General features: G+C 39.5%; 1 protein-coding gene across 2 annotated transcripts in view; it reads right to left on the reverse strand.

Annotated features, from left to right (window-relative positions):
* Nucleotides 1-18262, reverse strand: part of GSK3B (glycogen synthase kinase 3 beta) — a 153474-nt gene that overhangs the window by 93686 nt on the left and 41526 nt on the right. For both annotated transcript variants that reach the window (XM_063351972.1, XM_063351982.1), the window contains exon 2: nucleotides 2042-2235. In XM_063351972.1, coding sequence (XP_063208042.1) covers nucleotides 2042-2235 — 194 coding nt within the window. The remainder of the gene's footprint in view (nucleotides 1-2041; nucleotides 2236-18262) is intronic.

An 18262-nucleotide genomic window follows, 5' to 3' on the forward strand; every position in this document is an offset into this window, starting at 1 on the left:
TTTAAATTAATGCTATCAATCTGTAAATCTACACATGCACTTACCATTATTTCCACCTAGTTTAGGGGTATTAAAGTCTCCAGGAACTGGATGTTCTCAGCTTATGTCATCATATGTAGGCAATTAGTTCAGAGTCCAAACGGGAAACACCCTACTTAGCTTTTTAGTTCAGCTTTTTTTCCTTAAACAAAAAGGCTAATATTCAAAAGATGTCATGTTTTTTTAAATCACTTAAAGAAACACTCCAAAATATAAAGATACATACTCAGATAATAAAATGCCACTGAATCAACTACTTAAACAAGAACAATCAAAGGCCTACATTTTATTATAGATGCTCAATATAGATTATAAAAAAAACCTGAAGGCATCACAAACTATTAGTATCTAACAGGGAGGAACTAAAACGCTTGGCCAAGTTTTCATTTTGACACCCTACACAACCTCAAAGCCATGAGACTAAGAAATAAAAGTCCAAAGCACTAGCTGATATCCACCAAGCACGCATGGTAAAGGAAACATCCTGGCCTTCCCCCTATGCAATGGGAAGAGAACAAAAAGCTCTTTTAACCATGACTAGGTTAAGAGCTTCTGTTATTCCTCTACCTTCTCCATTCTTCTAAAATAATCTACTCTTACATCATATTGCATACTTCCCCAGTACTAATTGCCTTCAACACATAATACAATCCAGAAATAACTCAGATGTAACAACAATGTAAGAACCTTACACGCCTCTCTCAATTAGAAGTTAAACAATGCTGCATGATTACACTAATTTAAACATCTTTCCTTTTCCATTCTTAATCTAGTGCATCTGTGATACGCTGATGCCTGTGGTGATGACAGCATCAATTTCAAGACTCAAGGAAAAGGCATATGCCAGCTCCTTCAAAACATTTCAAAAGAATGATTTTGCTACCAAAACAGGACACAAATTATAAACATAACCAGTGAAGCCAGATGTGCATCAAGTCTTACTGAAAAAATGAAAAAACTGAGATAAGATGTCATTCGATAGCCTTTAGAAGTATTTCTAAAACTAACAGTAAGTAACAAATTGTTAAAAAGTAGTTTCAAATTGCTAATTTTCCTTAAATAGACTTCACTTTCCTATTTTTAAGCTCAAAGTTTCTGTACCTAGACCATGCCACTTTCTCTATTTATTGTCTGTATGCTTCTATAGTCATGAAAGGTGTGGCATTCAGATGCTAAAACCCACACCACTGATTTCAGACGCTAAAACCAGTACCTTTACTATCATTCACTCCTTGCACAAGTTTAGCTGCAGGCCACTTTACTGTAAGGGAAAACAGTCAAGCACGCCAAGTACCAAGCAGAGACACAGCAGTGATGAGGTTGCTGATGGTCCTTAAGTTTTATTTGGTTTAAATATCACCAGATAAAAATACAACTTTTTGGAAGGCTACTGGTTTAGAATAAAGAAATATCAGTCTATTAAAACCACAAGAATAGATCACATTTATAAATCAGATAACAAAGGGAAGTAAATCGCCTTCAGTCCAAGCTGCCCTGGGCTCAGTATTTGTTATCTTCTTACTTCGCCTGGGGACTTTCCCGTTTACTCAAATACAGCCTTCCACTTTGTAGGTGCAACAACCAAGAACAAAGGCCAAAGGCTTCTGTTCCTTCCAGCAGCTTAATTATTCATGACTGGAAAAGAGTCTATGCCAGAAAAAAGTAAGCATAAGACAAGCTTTTCCCTTGTTTCCACAAGCTTATTGTCTGAAAAATCTAGTCTGCAATGTGGAAGCAACACCACAACGTCAAATCAGGATTTTTAGCTTCCTGTTTTGCACTAATCCAAATAATCATAACAACAGTGACTCACTTATTTTCAAGTTAAACTATATCCCTTCATCTTAAACCATCTGTTTAATCTTTAGTCCTGGAAATTTTTCATGTGCATTTTTATGCACCAATGAAAATAAATTTAAAAAAAATCAAAAACATTGCCATCAAAGACATGGAAAATGAGATAACACTCATTAAAATAATCTGAATTTATCCGTAGGCTCACCTTGAATCTTTTATCCTGCAGGACTTTCTTGATGGCGACAAGCTCTCCTGAATCACAGAGTTTGGCTTGATACACAACACCAAAAGATCCATTTCCAATCACCTTGGTGTCTGTGTAGCTGACTTCTTGTGGTCGATCTGGACCTTGTCCAGGAGTTGCCACTACTGTAGTCACTTTGCTGCCATCCTTGTCTCCTAGGAAGCAAGAGATACACAAGTAATCAAAATACAGGTGTAAACAAAATGACCAACAAGACAGAAACACGAGAGGGTAAGGCCAAGATTTAAACTGGCATGTGTATTTCACTATTACAAAGAAAAATAAAAAGACACTGACAAAATGCAAAGAAAACACTAAGCCTATTTTTTACTGAAATATATTAACTGGTTACAGTTTTTCATCTAGATCATTGCTAGCAAAAAATATTCCCTCTTCAGAAGCAAACAGCTCAGCAATAAAATATGATGCATGATGAAGACAAGTACTTATTTCTACATCTGATTAACATAAGCGGTATTAAACATAGTGTTATTTGTATTACCAAAATGAGGCATTTCCCTACATTTTCCTGTAACTGAATAAACCAAACTGCCAGTACAGGCTGCAGAGCAGCACTCCGTGCTTTACAGGGCATACATTTGGCCACAAAACCCAGAAGTACTGACAGAGTTTGTTACAAACCCACCTACACGTAAAGCTCCAGCTTGCATGCATTAGGAAGCAAAACCTTTGTGAAAGCTGGCTGCGTGCACCTGAAGTGAAACCTAGGCTGCGTCGTACGGCACAGTCCTGCTCCTCTCTCATTCCATGCCTGGACTTCCTTGCAAAGAAGGGAGGCACTCATTGGGTCAGGGGGAGGAAGAGGGAGAAGAATGACGGTGGCACACACTTAGCTCACATCTCAACGTGAACCAGAATGCAGACAGGAACATGCACTCAGGATGCAAGATCGCAGTGGATGCTGTGCAGGTGAATGAGCTTTGATGCAGACGCAGCAGCTGTGGGTTTCAGCAGTCCACAGCCACCGCACATGCACTTTCTCCGCCACTTTCCCATCAAAAGACAACACCACTATTACCTAGTCTTATCACCAGTGGTGCATCCCCTTGTTCAAAGTCTGACTTTGTTTGTAATAGGAGCAAAGTTTTAGGCATTTTGCAAGCACACACTGTGCATTTATTGCCCTTCAGTTAGGATGGCTTGGGTTACAGAATCAAATAGGACTGTAAGAAAAAACAGAATCTGCTGTTCCACAGCAGTTACTCTGCAACTGTACAGAATCTGCATTCAGGAGATGCTCGTCGCATCTGCTTATTAAGAAACCTTCCTTCCACAGCTTCCCCACGGAGTCTCTTCCGGTCCTTCGCTACTCATGCGTTTAGAAAGATTTTTCTAACTGGTAGCTCAGATCACCTTTAGTGCAGTTTAGGCAAATCGCTTCTTGTTCTGCTCCCAGAAGGCACGAAAAATGGTGCAGCTCTCCCCTGTCCTCTTTCCCCTCACTGCCCTTCAAATATCTGATGGGCTGTTGCATAAAAAGTTACCACGATGGAGAAGCTATTTCTCTTTAGGGGACCTCTCTAAAATCTAAAAACCTCCCAGGAATAATATCCAAAACTAGACCCTGCGTAGGAAGCTTACCCCAGCTCTGCCCAGCGTGCTGGTGACTTCTCATGTCCGACTTGCGACACACTTGTTTGTAGAGCCCAGCACAATGTTTGCAGCTTGTGCAATGCTGCAACCTGGTTGACTCATGATCAGTTTGTGTACCAAACTCTCCTCTGCAGAGCTGCTGCCCGTCCAATCCTCATCCACTTTCCACTTACACACCTGATTACTCTTATCAAAGCCTAATATTCTGCATTTGGCCTGAGTGAACCACATCCAAGGTTACTTAACGCTCTTTTGCCAGCTTGTCATATCCTTCAAGCACAGTCACCACCAGAAAGAGACACATTTCATGATGCTACGTGAAGTTTATCTAACGAATTGGTGAAAAACAGTGGATCCTGTGAGACTGGTTAAAGACTCTTCAAAATCCCATTAAACATCTTATCCTAATTTTATCTTGAATCTCTTCTTATGCTCAAACAAAATAACCAGACCACTCTGTATGCATTTTAAGGGATTTCCAGTAGTCCATTGTTTTCCTAGGTTTCTCATGAGAAAATTAATTTGAAAACTTCAGAGCCAAGATACACACATCTACTCTACTTCTGTACTTCTAAGATCCAGAAGAAAAGTAGGCCGGCTTGGGATGATTTACCCTGAAAGATCCACATTAACTGTCACTCACTTCTTATGCTATCTTTTAGGTTCTTAAATTTTTTTTTCCTTTTATGCATCCAACTGCTCCGTGAAACAAATGAACAAATTAAAAATACAGCACATTAGTGCTAAGGGTGCCCATTACTTAGCAAACAATACACAGCAGGTATAGCCCTTCCCCAAAATATTCACCAGCAGATGAGATGCAGATTTACACATTTGAAGAAAAAAACCAAACAGAGAAACAACCAAAAAAAAAGTAAAAACAGAAAGAAAAATTAATGTCTGCTCAGAGGGACAGAAAGGAGCACAAATGGAAGCAGACTAAAGCTGCATGGAAAATTCACCCTCCTCTATGATAACTGTAAGAAATAAGTGGAAGGAAGCCAGGAAAAGAACCAACCCCTTTTTTTGGTAAACAAGTTGAAAGTGCAATTCTGACAGCAGCCCAGCATTTTATTTGCCTGGCTATTTTGTGATTAGCATTCTAACTCAGCACATATAAATAGGTGACATCTACCTTACTGCAACAATTGTCATCATTTAGAAGGTAATCATCTACTTCCCCACTTTTGGGGGTTTTTTTGGTTTTGGGTTTTTTTGGCCTTGCTCTCAAGACCACAGTTTCAAGATCACCATTAATGAGGTTTGTTTCCTGCTTTCCCAAAAATCAAGACTACTGAAGTCTTAGATGTTAAAAAAAAAAAAAGTCCCTAGCAATACTGGTTGAGATTTGAAGTACTTGGTATCAATGGATCTGCTCTAAGGACACTCTTCAGAGCTACAGTTCACTTAGGGGTCTCCTTCACTGCAAGGGCAAACCCTGAATTTCAGGCCACATGAGGTGGTTCTTCCCAATGTGGCACTGCAGTGACCCGCGCAACTTCTCCAGAGCTCAAATGAGAAACCGGTCAGCTTTACACATTTTCCTTTTAAGTCTATGAAAAAAAGAGCTCCTAACTAAACTTGGTAAGCCCCAACACTTTGATTAGCTACAGCAAGAATTACTATGTTTCTTTACCAGAATGTTACAGAGCATTAAGCCTCCTAGATGTTTCTCCCAGTTTCCTTCTTTTAATAAACAACAGCTTTTGCAAACCCATCCACAAAAGACACCATAAGGACGCCAACCTTTCAAAACATAAGCCTGTTAAGAGTTTCAGTTATATTCTATTACAGAATAGTTGAACCTGAGGGATCGCAGGGGTAAAATTCACCTTGCACCTTTGATCCTGAAGCGTAAAAACAACTCACTGCTTTTCAAAATATACAAATAATATGTAACACAGCAGCATCCAAGAGCCCCAAGCCTGTTTTGCCACTCATTCCACTACACAGATGTATGTACTGTTCAGAAGACCCTATAGAGTTCAGAATGTTATCCCAGTTTTTATTGTCTGGACAGCCAGAGTTGACTTGCCAGCCAAACAGCACATAAAAGAGTTAACTAAACAGCTCTGGGAAATTCCGGGTTTAGCCTCAGCATGACAAAAGATAGCAGAGAGCAAACACCCTTTTCCAGCCATCTGCACTACCTCCAAATTGAGACTCCTAACAGCAAACACCAAGAAGCGCTATATCAGAGCAAGTCCTAACGAGAAGCCTAGACAGTTCTCATCCCCTTCACCTCTTATTTTGTTCTGGACTGTCCAACTTAGTGGCCCCAGTGGCTAAGCAGGCACTGTCAAACACAATACTCTTGACACCTTCAATTGTACGTCTACAATAGAACCAAAACACTAAATTGAAAAACTATGGAAGGAAGGAGGGACCAAACACCAAAATACTAAACAGCTCTTGCAGCACAGCTCACATCAGAAGAGTCACTAGCATTTGTCCAAAAGAAGCTGCTTTCTGGTGCCGATGGCAGTATGACCTAGCTTTACTGTAACAAGAAAGCAGATCCATCTGACTGTTTTTAACATCCAGGACAGGAGCAGAAGTAAAAATAAATAGCTATCATTCTGCAGTACACTTGTATTTGCACTTAGTACCTTTCATGCAAACCCTTAAAGCATTTCCCCATGCTGTTTTGATGTTTAACGTCTATGATGTGGTATTTGGGGTGTTTTTTGATGAAGAGGTTATTCCAGAAGTCTGATGTGCAACTGAAACCAAAATCCAGACAGTATAATTCCCAAATGCTCTGATCTTTCTAGCTCACTTTCCACCTTTAGCACATGATGACCACATGGGACAAATCACAAGCATTAAAGTCAATGGTTTGAAAGCAGAGAATACTCATCACTTTGTGGGAAGAAAAGAATATACTCCACTTAGAAGGCTACAGTTTATTAGAGCATCAGTGCAAGCTCTAACTCCTGCTCAAACTCTAATGTTTTCCAGCATCTTGATATAACTTAGAATGGCTCATGTCATCATTTTACCTAATGCCAGTGGCCACTTACCCTTTTCAAGCTGAGTGCTAATTCAATTTTGTACACTCAAAAAAAAAAAAAAGCAGCTGAATATAATCAAGTCTTTTGTTTATATAAGTCAAAAATTAAAAGAAAATTAGTATAGAACAGTATTATTTTAGTGAAATGGTTTAGGAACAAGAGGCATGCATCCAAAAAAAAAATAATATGGTGAGACAAGGGATTCTGCTGCTGGACAACCATTTCGTCACATAAATATCCCACCAGCTGCAGACTCCTACCACTAGCTCAGAGCTGACCATCCTACAAGCGTACTGCAGTTATACTTTTTACCAGTGCCTAAACATAGCTGTCAGGCAATAAAATCCACTTCAGCCCTCAGAGACCATGGAAGACATCCTTCACTATCGATCAGAACGCCCCCCCATGCTTTCTACTGAATGGGCCTAGAGAAAGTCCAGAAGTATGTCTGCACTACATCCCTTCAGCTGTTTAGCTTCTGACTGAGCAGTACAAACACACGTTAATGCACATATAGACAGAGATCTATGATTCTTTATTCTTTCCACTACATATACACCCTCTTCCTCTCTTTTTATGTTTTGAAGTTGAAGGGAAGAAACAATGAATTAGTAGGATGTTTACAGCTGCTTTCTTCCTACTTTAAATGCAACGTCAATCCTTTGCACTGTCTACAAACTCCTCCTTTTCACTTTACCTATCTCCTCTTGCTTCCTTCCTCCAATTGCTACACTCCTCCTCACTGGCATGAGCACAGGTCCTCCCATTAGATGTTACTTAGGTTGTTTTTAAGTCCTAAAAGAAAACCTCACAGACCTACAACACACTTTCTACAACGTCTGAGGTCATGCAGCAGTCTTGCCTCCACTTAATTCAAATATCTTCACTGATCTGTTTTATTTCTTAGTGTCATCTCCCTATTAAGATACAGCTCAATATTAAGTCAATATTGACTACTTCTCCTCTTCCCAAGTCTAAGGCTTCTCCACTGTCTTTCATCTTATTTTGCTTAATATTCAATACAGTCAACAAGTCACTTCCGCGGAAACCCTACACTGCTGGATCTAGCCCCTGCCAACTTGAATAGGTTACAACCAGCAGCTGACACAGCTACCTATAGAGAAATGAGTGACCAGAAGGGGATGGAAGTCTATCAGAACTGCACTGGCTTTTTTCAGTCATTGATAATTGAGAAGGTCAAAATTTCTGAATACTTGATGAAACAAATGTCTTAATAGAAAGCACAAGAAGAGTTATCTGCTAGGATCTGATGCCGACCATCAGACTAGGCTATGAAATAAACCACCTGGCTTCTTAGATATCCGTTCATGACATGTGAAGGAAGAAGGAGGTCATCAGCTGCTCTGAGAGTCTTCAGTGTGAGCAACACATGCTTGAGGCAATACACTGTCAGCAGTAAAAATCACAGTCCTAGATGATGTTTTTCTAATTATTTTCCCTACAACATTTTTAAAAGGTCAGTTTCACAAAAAGCTAATAATTATAAGCCAGTACAGGGGAGAAAGTATCAAAATGGTATCTATGAACTGGTTTACTAGACAGCTTCCTTTCTTCATCAGTGAACTGCATGAATGTTACCTAGTGGGAGACGGTAGAAGATAGGAATGAACATTCAAGGATCAGACCAGAAAGACTCAGGGAATCGAAGAAAGGAGTCTAACAAATTACAATGCGTTTTTGGTTTTTAAATTTACCCCTAACAAAGGAGTCCTTGAAATTTCAAAAATAGTTCAGGTCAAGCATTGAACAAAAACCTGTAATTGTGCCAGTCATCACCCAGAGAAGGCAGAAGCATTCACTAAATATATATATACACGCACACACTTGATTTAGCACAGGAAATGTCATCTGACTTCTTGACTGTAACTGAATATTGCAATAAAAGAGCAGCCATCAGACATTACTTAAGATCAGAAGAATCTCACAACTTGTATCCAAGGATTTTGGAAAAGCTAGCTAAAAAGTCTGAGAAGTGAAGTTGATTTTTGAAAGGAATCAGAACACTTGGAGAAATTCAAAAGTGGATGGGATGATCCATATTAGCCTGTAAATTTGACAATCATTTCAGATTAAGTAGCATACCAGCTACTTTGATAATGAATAAAGAACTGTAAGGTGGTTTATAGAAACTGGATTGTTGGACTCCACTTTGTTAATGGGATTACAGGTTCATTGGGAAAAGGTGGGGTGGGTGGGGAAAGCATTGATGCAAAAGCACTGTGACTTCTGCAGGGTTTCTGACTTGCTATCACATCCTGAATTAATGAAGAAACACATATACAGAAAGAAACATGACTATTAATCAAATTATAATATATTAGCCCGTAAGTTTCAACACAACTACGATATAACAAAATACAGTAGGAGGCCCCAGCAGCATTAATTTTTGGCCTCACACTTAATGCTTTTACCAAGAACCTGAAAGAAAAGCTATGATGTTCTCAGACACAAGATTTAGAGAGTTACATACAGGGTAAAAATCAATGAAAAAGCAGATGGCCTCCCTTTGTAACCCAAGCACAAACTAAGCAGAGGGATCCAAGGTGATAGGCTATACAGTCAAACCAAGTAAACCCACCTCAAAGAGTGCAGTCGTCAACTCTGACTTGCAAGGCATCCTGGCATGGACAGGAGTGCCTAAGCACTACATTGCTACTGAGACCTAAAGCAATCCTTAGATATATAAGCAGAGGAACATCAGCCAGGAAGGAAAAAAAAAAAAAAGTTCTCTTTCCTATTTGGCATCCATGCAACAGCTACTTGGAATAGTGTGCTCGCTCTTGATAGCTAAAATTGAGGAGTGATGATTTAAAACACTAGAGAATCAAAAAGAAACCACAGACATTGTAAGGTCAGAAAAATACATTACTTTGAGTGAGACTTTAAGAGCTCAAAAAATTTAAGTCAAAGAGAGAAAGCTGGAGAATTATATCTAAAAGCTACCCATTTGAAGAACAGACGTTTCAGAGAGGGCTCTAATCTGCAGATGGAGAAAATACTGCAATGACTAGAAACAGAAATTGCGAAAGTTTGGGACAGAACTGTGGGTGGACAAAATTAATAAGGAAATGTTTTGGGTTTTTTTCCTTAAAAAGTCTGCAAGTTAAGGTGATATTTGCAACATAGATTTTTATTTTAGATTGGAATCTTTTCTAAAGCATACAATACAGCTGGAACCCTAACTGCTAGGCTTGAAATAAGAAAGCCTGCAAAGGATTAACATAATGACTCTCTGGGTCTTAGGAAGTCAGTATCTACATAAACCATTTTTTTCTACTCAATACTAATGCCATGGTGTCATAGCTCAACACCAAATATGCTGCTTTCTGCAACAGACAAAATCTATGTTCAATTTAAACAAAAACATAGTGAAGTGATAAGTGATGAAAAGGTGAAGCAGTCATTCTTTGGCTTTAATGTTACCGATCAAATAATAGTCACCATTAATTACGTGTCATTTCACTTCTGTTTGGTTCAATACAGCAACAAATAATCAGGACAAATTTCAGCAACAACTGCCAAGCCAAAGACCACTAGAGTAAAACACTTTTGCAACAGTCCACCCTGAAATCAAAGTTGCCTTCACCTCTAGCTGGACACAAAGGAAAGAAGAAAAAAGAGAAAAAAAATCATTCCACTTGCACCAAACAATAGTAATGTTTTTTTAGATGTCAATCAATTTCAAAACCTTCCAGGAAACAAAACCTGTAACCCCTAAAAACTGTTGGTACATCTACATTTTGCTTAACAGCTTCTAAAATGGCAAATACAAATTCAAAGTACTAAGTGCTAAACCTATGCAGGAGACAACTGGAAAACGAAGTAAAAGGTAAACACTAGACAGAAGTCCATCACTGCTATTGTAAAACTACTATAACATCACTACCAAATAAGCAGTAACAGCTCAGAAAGGCAACATAGCTTTATTAGAATAATGAAATAGTCTGTAACTCAAGTAACCTCTGTCTTCGTGCCTTTTGGAGGTCAGTATGTCACAAGGAAAGAGAAACTAAATATATTTTCAGGAAAGTGTGAGAGGTGTCTCCTATGTACCTCCTATGTCTATATTTGATATAATAAACATATAAAATTACATCAAGATGCAGGGACGTTTTTTTTCCCTATTATTTATCTGTTGGAAAATAACCCTAAAATTTAAGTAAAGAAACAGCATTTGGATTTACTGCATCTCAGTTCAGTCATTCCAAATGCTACTGGAGCTTTCAATCTCCCTTAGAGGTAATCACAGATTTTTGGATGGGGCATTCAATACACTCTCTTTGAAAGCTTAATACTAAAGACTATGAACAAGCCTTTAACTAACAGGTCCTGGAACATTCACATGATAGGCTTGTTAAAATGTCCACTACACCGTCACATGAAGCTCTAACGCATTGACTTTCTACAGGTTTGTAGATCTTAATTAAGGAAGTCAAAGCAAGCACAGCACAATATTGACCATGCAGTTGTGCTACTTTACTCCAGCATAAGCTTGCCTCTGAACAATTTTAAAAACAAAACAAAAATACAAGAAAGGATGGGAAGAGACCTGTTGATCTTGCCCGATGCCTATCACGTTGGCCATCAGATGACCTCCTCTGGGTCCAGCTGTGGCAGATAGGATTCCAACAGCTATCTGCTTAAACTGGCCACTGCCAAATCCCAGCAGGTTACCATCCCACTGACTTATAAACCAATCAGCTGAATCCAAAAGGGATGTTTACTTGCAGCATCTGAAGAGAAGATTCATTTTACTAAACCTTTCCTTCCTACACCTGCATAAGGTGGTGCCCACACCTTTGAGAGGCACATTTAAGAATTGCATTAATCATCTCTCGCAGCAACATGTAGCTTGCTTTGAGTACTCTTTCTGTCATGGCAAACATAGACCGACACGATAAATTTCTAAGCAGGAGAGCTTTCTCAAGCTGCAGTTAACACCGAGGTGGGGGGAACACCCTGCCCTATTATCTTAGGGAGCAGCACTAAAGACATTTTCTTCTGTGACTAAACAAAATATCCACCAGAATGCTTACACTTAAATTTCTGCTTTGGAAAAAATACAGAAACATACAATTAAGGTAATCTAAACACTGGCTGCCAGTGGGGTTTCATAAGCAGTCTCATGCTCCTTAACAAGTTATTTTTAGTAGGCACTCTTTCTGGTCTCCTCTCTCCCCACCCACACGCAGATGAACCCACCCCACCAAAGTTATTTAGCTATATAAATCAACTTTAAATATAGATAAGGTGATTCCACAAATTAGGAAGCGAGTACCAAAGTGATCATAACAGCATTTGTTTTTATAATTTCAGGTCAGGTCATTCCTGCCCCAAAGAGCTTACAGATTAAAAGCAGCACAAGAGACAAGGACAGAGATAGGGAGTGAGTAGAAACAGTATGACAACATCGTTTTAACATGAGACTGCGACCTCAACAGTATCCCCCTTTGCTACACAGCTCTGAGTTAATTGCTAGCTAAGAAATTCAGCCCATACAGTACTAAGATTTCTTATTTGAAGCTTCCTTTAGTTGTTCCTCCCTCTTACATCATCAGGAACATGATTTAGCAAACATTTGCCAAAGACAACTATAGCAGTTCAGCTGACACGTAATAACTTATAAAACCCCTGTAACTGAGCCCTGACAGGGCACTGGAGAACCCCAAGTTACAAACAGATTGTATTTACCCACTTGTTCGTGCCATTCAACAGTTGACCCTCAATGAGTCTGTCAGCATCTTCTAGGGAGGCTGCTACAGTGAATCCACCATTGGGCACCTACTGACACGCCCACTTCAAGAGCACTGTCAGAGATTCCAAAACTTCCAACCCCACCAAGACTGAGAAATGATAAACAGCGCATTTGGGGAACTCCTAGAAGGCCTACAATCTTCCCACCAAAATACCTGGTATGACCTGTAAACCTTTTGCTAAAGTAGTTTCTTGTAAATCGCTTAAGTAGAGGCTGTCTACTTGCTGGAGGCTTCCCTGACTCAGTTTTAACTGCATTTGGTATAGTTTTTGCATCCATTTAAATGTACATATGTCACCTAGTCAAGTACATCTCTGATCCCTGAAAACAGAATCATCACTGTTTTTTTTCCTTTTCATTATCTCTCTGCATCCACTAAAAGGTCTCTAATGCACAAGACCGCACCATTAAGCAAAACCCACAGAACAGCCACCTGCAAGTAACTGCAAGCCACCAAGACACACTTGCACGAATTAAGAGCATCTTAATACATCTTACAGGGAGTCTCCATTCTTCTACTGGGGTTTAAATAAGGAATCTTTCAATTGTGCTTGCTACAGCAGTGCTTAAGTATGAAGCGTGAATAGGACCCCACTGTGCTAGGCACAGCACCGGGAATAAGAGACAGCTCCTGCCCCAGGGCGCCGGCAGCCCAGCCTAAGGAGCAGACAGACAGACCGACCTAGGCCGAGACGGTACAGCCCGCAGAGGAAAGGGTATAATGGCCAGTTGTTTCAGGCAAGCGCCAGAGTTATTTGAGAAGGAAGGAAGAAATGAAGAAAAGATCTGAAGGGAAAAAGGCTAAAAAAAAAAAGAAAAGAAAAATAGTGAAGGTTACGAACAGCAAAGAGACAGGAACAAAAAACCCACAATACCCCAAACTCAAAAAAACCCAAGAACAACATCAGAACTACGCTAAAAGGAGAAAAAGCGGACAACAGCAGAAGCAAGAGCAGAGATTCAAGGAGAGAATGTGGAGCCGGACTATTATCAGATTAACACTGGACAGAGACAGCCCCCAAACGAGTTCTCCAAGCGCACAAAGTTCTTGCTGTCACCACTACCACAGACAGCCCGGGGCGGCCACAGCCTCCAGGCAGTTCCCTGCGGCCTCTGCAACCCCTGCCAGAGCGTGGAGCCGTGGAGGAAGAAGGCAAGAAGCATGTAGTTCCGTATCTGCTGAAGTCTCCTTGGCTGGGTCCCTTCTATTACACTGCTGCAGTTATCTGCCACAGCATCCCATCTTTGTCACAGTGCTACACCCTCAAACCTTAAATGTTTTGTTTAATAAAAGAGCAATTTCTGTATTTATCAATACCACAGGTGGCCTTGAAAACCCAGATGTAATGAACCTGCAGAGTATTCCTGGGAGGGCAGAGGACCAAGCTCTCTCCCCAGCCAGAGCCCTGGGTTCCGCTACACTTTTCTACTCTCCATGATGTCAGAGGATTCTACTTTGTGATGTTTTTTTACTCTCTAACTTCACTGAATGCAGGACAGGAATGCAGTATATGCTTGTCATGCTATTCCCTGGAAGACCAGGAAACAGCATCACAGACCCAGAGACCAGCCTACAGAGTGAATTAGACTGAGAGTGAAATCATGGCAAGAAACAGATTGTCTGCAATCTGATACAGCAGCCAAAATCCAAAGAGAAAGACAAATGAAGCTAGTTATGAAAAGGCATTCAGTTGATGCCTATCTTTTAACGCTGGGGGAGGAGTAAGAAAATTGCCAGCTGTTCAGAACCAACATCCACCTCAGGTGGCAAAAAAAAAAAAAAGTCAAAAAGTAAAGTGAGTAGTAGCTAATCTGAATCCCTGTGTTGAACTGTGACCTGTGGTTGAATGCTATTATAAGAGTGAAAGGGGCATTACAGCCATTACTGCAGAATAAATAAAAATTTAAAAAAAAAAAAAAATCAAGTTGCACTGCACTGTCCTATTCATACTGCAGAATGCAGACCAGCTCTAGGAGACTGCACAACCTCTGCGTCTGTCCCACGATACTGCTTTAGATTACACCACAGAAAAGCACAGAAATGGAACAAGTCAGTTTAGGTTAAAGATGGCTTTGAATTCAAGGAGAGCATTATCTCAATTAACATTAAGAAACTATAGGCATGCCATCAATGCAATGCAGATATTCTCCATGGCAGGAACAGCTATCTTGGTAAAGGAGCTCTTATTACAGATGAGGCAGCATTTTAGAAGCTAGATGCGTAAGCTTTTCATCATTGGCAAGTCTTGATCATTTTTTTTTAAAGTAATAAAAATAGTAGGACAAGAAGAGCAAGAGAACTAAGTGTTGGACATCTCTAAAACTATTTAAGGTAACCAGAGAAATTACAGCTCATTTTCACTTTATACATAATCTGACCAAAGTGGGTGCTACTGCCCAAAAGGATGGTCTTATTTCTACCCTTCATGCTCCTGCCGCAGCAAACTTGGCAATTTTGTAGCCTGAGGATGAGGGGAGTCACCAAACTGTAGGCTTGCATCCACTGCTTTCTCAAAGCACAACACAGGGTCAGACTGTCAAAGAGGCGAATAATACTTCAACAATGGTTTTAAAAAAAAAAAAAAAAAGTGTTATATTACATAAGTACAGGCATTTATATTGCACAGTAACTATCCTGCCTTAAAATGTGAACTTTAGCTAACAAAAAGTATTATTTTCTCCTAAGGCTTCTTAAGCCTATTAGTAAGTTTGTTTAGTTTTCCCCTCTTAGAAACAATACACCTACCTCAGTAGGATTTCCCCCCCCCAGTGAAAGGACAATAATGTAATTCAAACTACAGAAGATGTTTCAAAGTATTTTATAACAATATAGAGATTTCACTAAAACAAAATCCTACACAATGGGAATCAGTTTTCTCCACCAAAAAAAACATGAACAAAAGGAATATTTCTCCTCGTAAGAATGAGCCCAGACATCTGGGGATTCAATTCTCTTCTGCCAGCACATGAGCAGACTGAGGCTTTTGGGGACAATCTCTACACATATAGCTGAAATTCTCAAAACTGTTCCTGTAATTGTTCTTTAAGGAAGACTGCTGAAGCTTGAAATCCTAAAATAGAGACAGGTATACAGAAACAGGGAGAGGAGAGCAGCATGTTTTAACAAAACTTCCTGTCAATTATGCAGGCAAGAAGAAAAAGTAACTAGCAAAAACAGACCTTTCCCTAGTTCAGCCAGTTTCCATGCCAGACAAAAAGAGTATCACTTTTGAAGATATGACGAAGCAGAAAATAAGTGCTACTAAGTGGAAGATAAGCCTAAAAACTCATGAGAGCAAATTTTGAGAAGTTACACATATATATCACATATGTCTGCAAAAGTTGCACACCTATCCAGAAGTGGAGGTTTTTCAAGACCTGCTGTCCCAAACCCATATAGGTTTGAAAGCGCCTGAGGCTTTCTTGCCAGCAGTACAGCAAATTTTCTTAATTAGAAGCTTGATCGTCTTTGAGGGAAGAGAAAATAGATTCTGAGGTCTCAACACTGCTAGCTCTTTCTTCTCTTCTTACATATACCATCCTAGGAATCTGAGCAAGATAAACCAGGCATTATGAAGCCAAGACTGTGGGTACATACAAGAGATTTCCATTTCTAGGAGATAATGGAGCCTGTTACTTCTTTACTGCTGCTATGACTGGAGAATAATGGCCATGCTTTATCTTGGTCCAGGTAAGAAGACTACTTTCAATGCAATAATACAGATACCCATCTCAGGGGAGAGAAACGACAGAGGAGCAGCCTAATGTTCTTCTGCAGAGGGGTTTATTTACCTAGCTCAGAAGACAGTAACTAAAATAAACAAATAAAGCACTTTGAAGAATACAAGTCCTTTATTAGAAAGGTTCAGATAGAGTAAAGATATTAAAATATTATATCTATCAAGATACAAGAAGCACATAAAAGACAAAGCACAGGTTCATCTATCCGATTTTACCATCTATTATAGTGTTTAAGGAAGAGCATAGAACAGGACAAGCTTGCAGGGACAGGTATCCCAGCACACTCTCCCAGCCCCCAGCTACAGGTGGCTTGGGAACTTCCCAAGCCAGAGGCAGTATCTCTGGATTTCTCTTTCTGACTTTGCAAACTCAACCCAAGATCTGAAGATACTACATGCAATAAGCCAACCAAGCATTTCTGAACAGGCAGAAGATGTGACATCTTCAAAGCATATCACTGTCAGGACTATCTGGTATGAAGCTGAAATTTCATCTATACACTTATAGTAGCAAGTAGTGACAATTCTGTTCAAACTCCAGGACAGCCAAGACATGAGCATACTAGGCGGCATCCAGGCACCGGATTAACATCGGGTTAATCTTCACCTTGTTCAGAAAGTCATCTCTCCTCTTGGCATTGGCCAGAAACAATATAACGTAGAATTGACTGACATCTTTAAACAGACAAAATAAAGTAAGATCAGAAACACTTAGCGTGAGTTTGGGAACAGGAGAATACCACATTGTAAGATAAAGATCAACTAACGTTGACTTAAAAGAGCCGAGAAGTAATTCTCACTAAAGACAGACTGGAAAGGAGCACACAGAATATGCTTAAATGCTTGCATTTTGGCTCAGACAGAAAGCAAAGTCCTGAATAGAATTTATTTTCCACAGTAGCAGCCACTCACCCACAGACCTACAGTGAAATTATATTAAGACATTACAGCCTGGCACTGTAGCAGTGATAATGAATGCATAAACCAAACTTATCACAGAAGGATTTCGGCAAAGGCAAGACAAGACTCATCATCTTAAAAAGCTATACAAAGAACAATGAAAAAGCAGAAAAATTTGCTCATGTTTCAGTTTAGATCAAAATATACTCTTTTTTATTCCTTTAGTAAAAACATTCTTCTGAATAAACATGTTTTTCTAACAATCAAATCAGTAACTGTCCTTTATCTGCCACAAAATGAACCCAGGATTTTGTTTTCCTTTATACTTAGCATGTAAGGAAACATCTAATATTTCACTTTAGATCCTTGATAAATCAAGCAGCGCTACAGTTCAGTGTGCAATTAAGAAGAAACAGCTCTTTTACCAGTATTTTCCTTGAAACAGTGAAGTGCATTTGAGTTAGTACACAATTTTGGAATTATTGATAATTTTTTCAAAAGACTTATTTCCTCAGTAACGTGACCTGACAATATGATCTACTTTTTAATTCAATTATTACCCCTTTCAGTTTGTCACATCCAAAGAGTCTGACAGCTGATACAGCAGATACAAACTACCAAAAGTAATACATGCTGCTGGTATTGCAAGTGAAAGAACAAAGGAAAAACCTTTAGATACTTCTGTATGTATTGAGGGGTTAGAAAAGGTTAATGAATGGGTTCATCAAAATTAGACAGTTGAGAAATATACAAACTCAAACTCATCCCCTTTCCAACACCAAACATTATGGCAATACTGAAATTACTGAAAGACCAGTGCTTTAGTTTAATGATCACCATGCATCCCAATGAGGGATCCACCTTTACCATTACTTCATTTGCCAAGGCAGCAGAATTACTCCCCAGAAGTGAGAATCAGATGAAGAAATGGACAGGAGGCATCATGCTTGTACGGGATGAATGCAGATTGGTTTCCTCCATAATTCCAAGCACTTCAGAAGGTCTCCATCACCAAAGAATTCAGACACAAAATTATGCCTGAAGAGTGGAAAGCCACAGCGTTTTATTACAGCATTAGAAACAGTATCCTGAGGAGAAAACGTTCTTTGTCATTACAGGGACCTATGACCTTTAAGAC

This window comes from Chroicocephalus ridibundus, chromosome 1 (assembly GCF_963924245.1).
Source record: "Chroicocephalus ridibundus chromosome 1, bChrRid1.1, whole genome shotgun sequence".
NCBI lineage: Eukaryota > Metazoa > Chordata > Aves > Charadriiformes > Laridae > Chroicocephalus > Chroicocephalus ridibundus.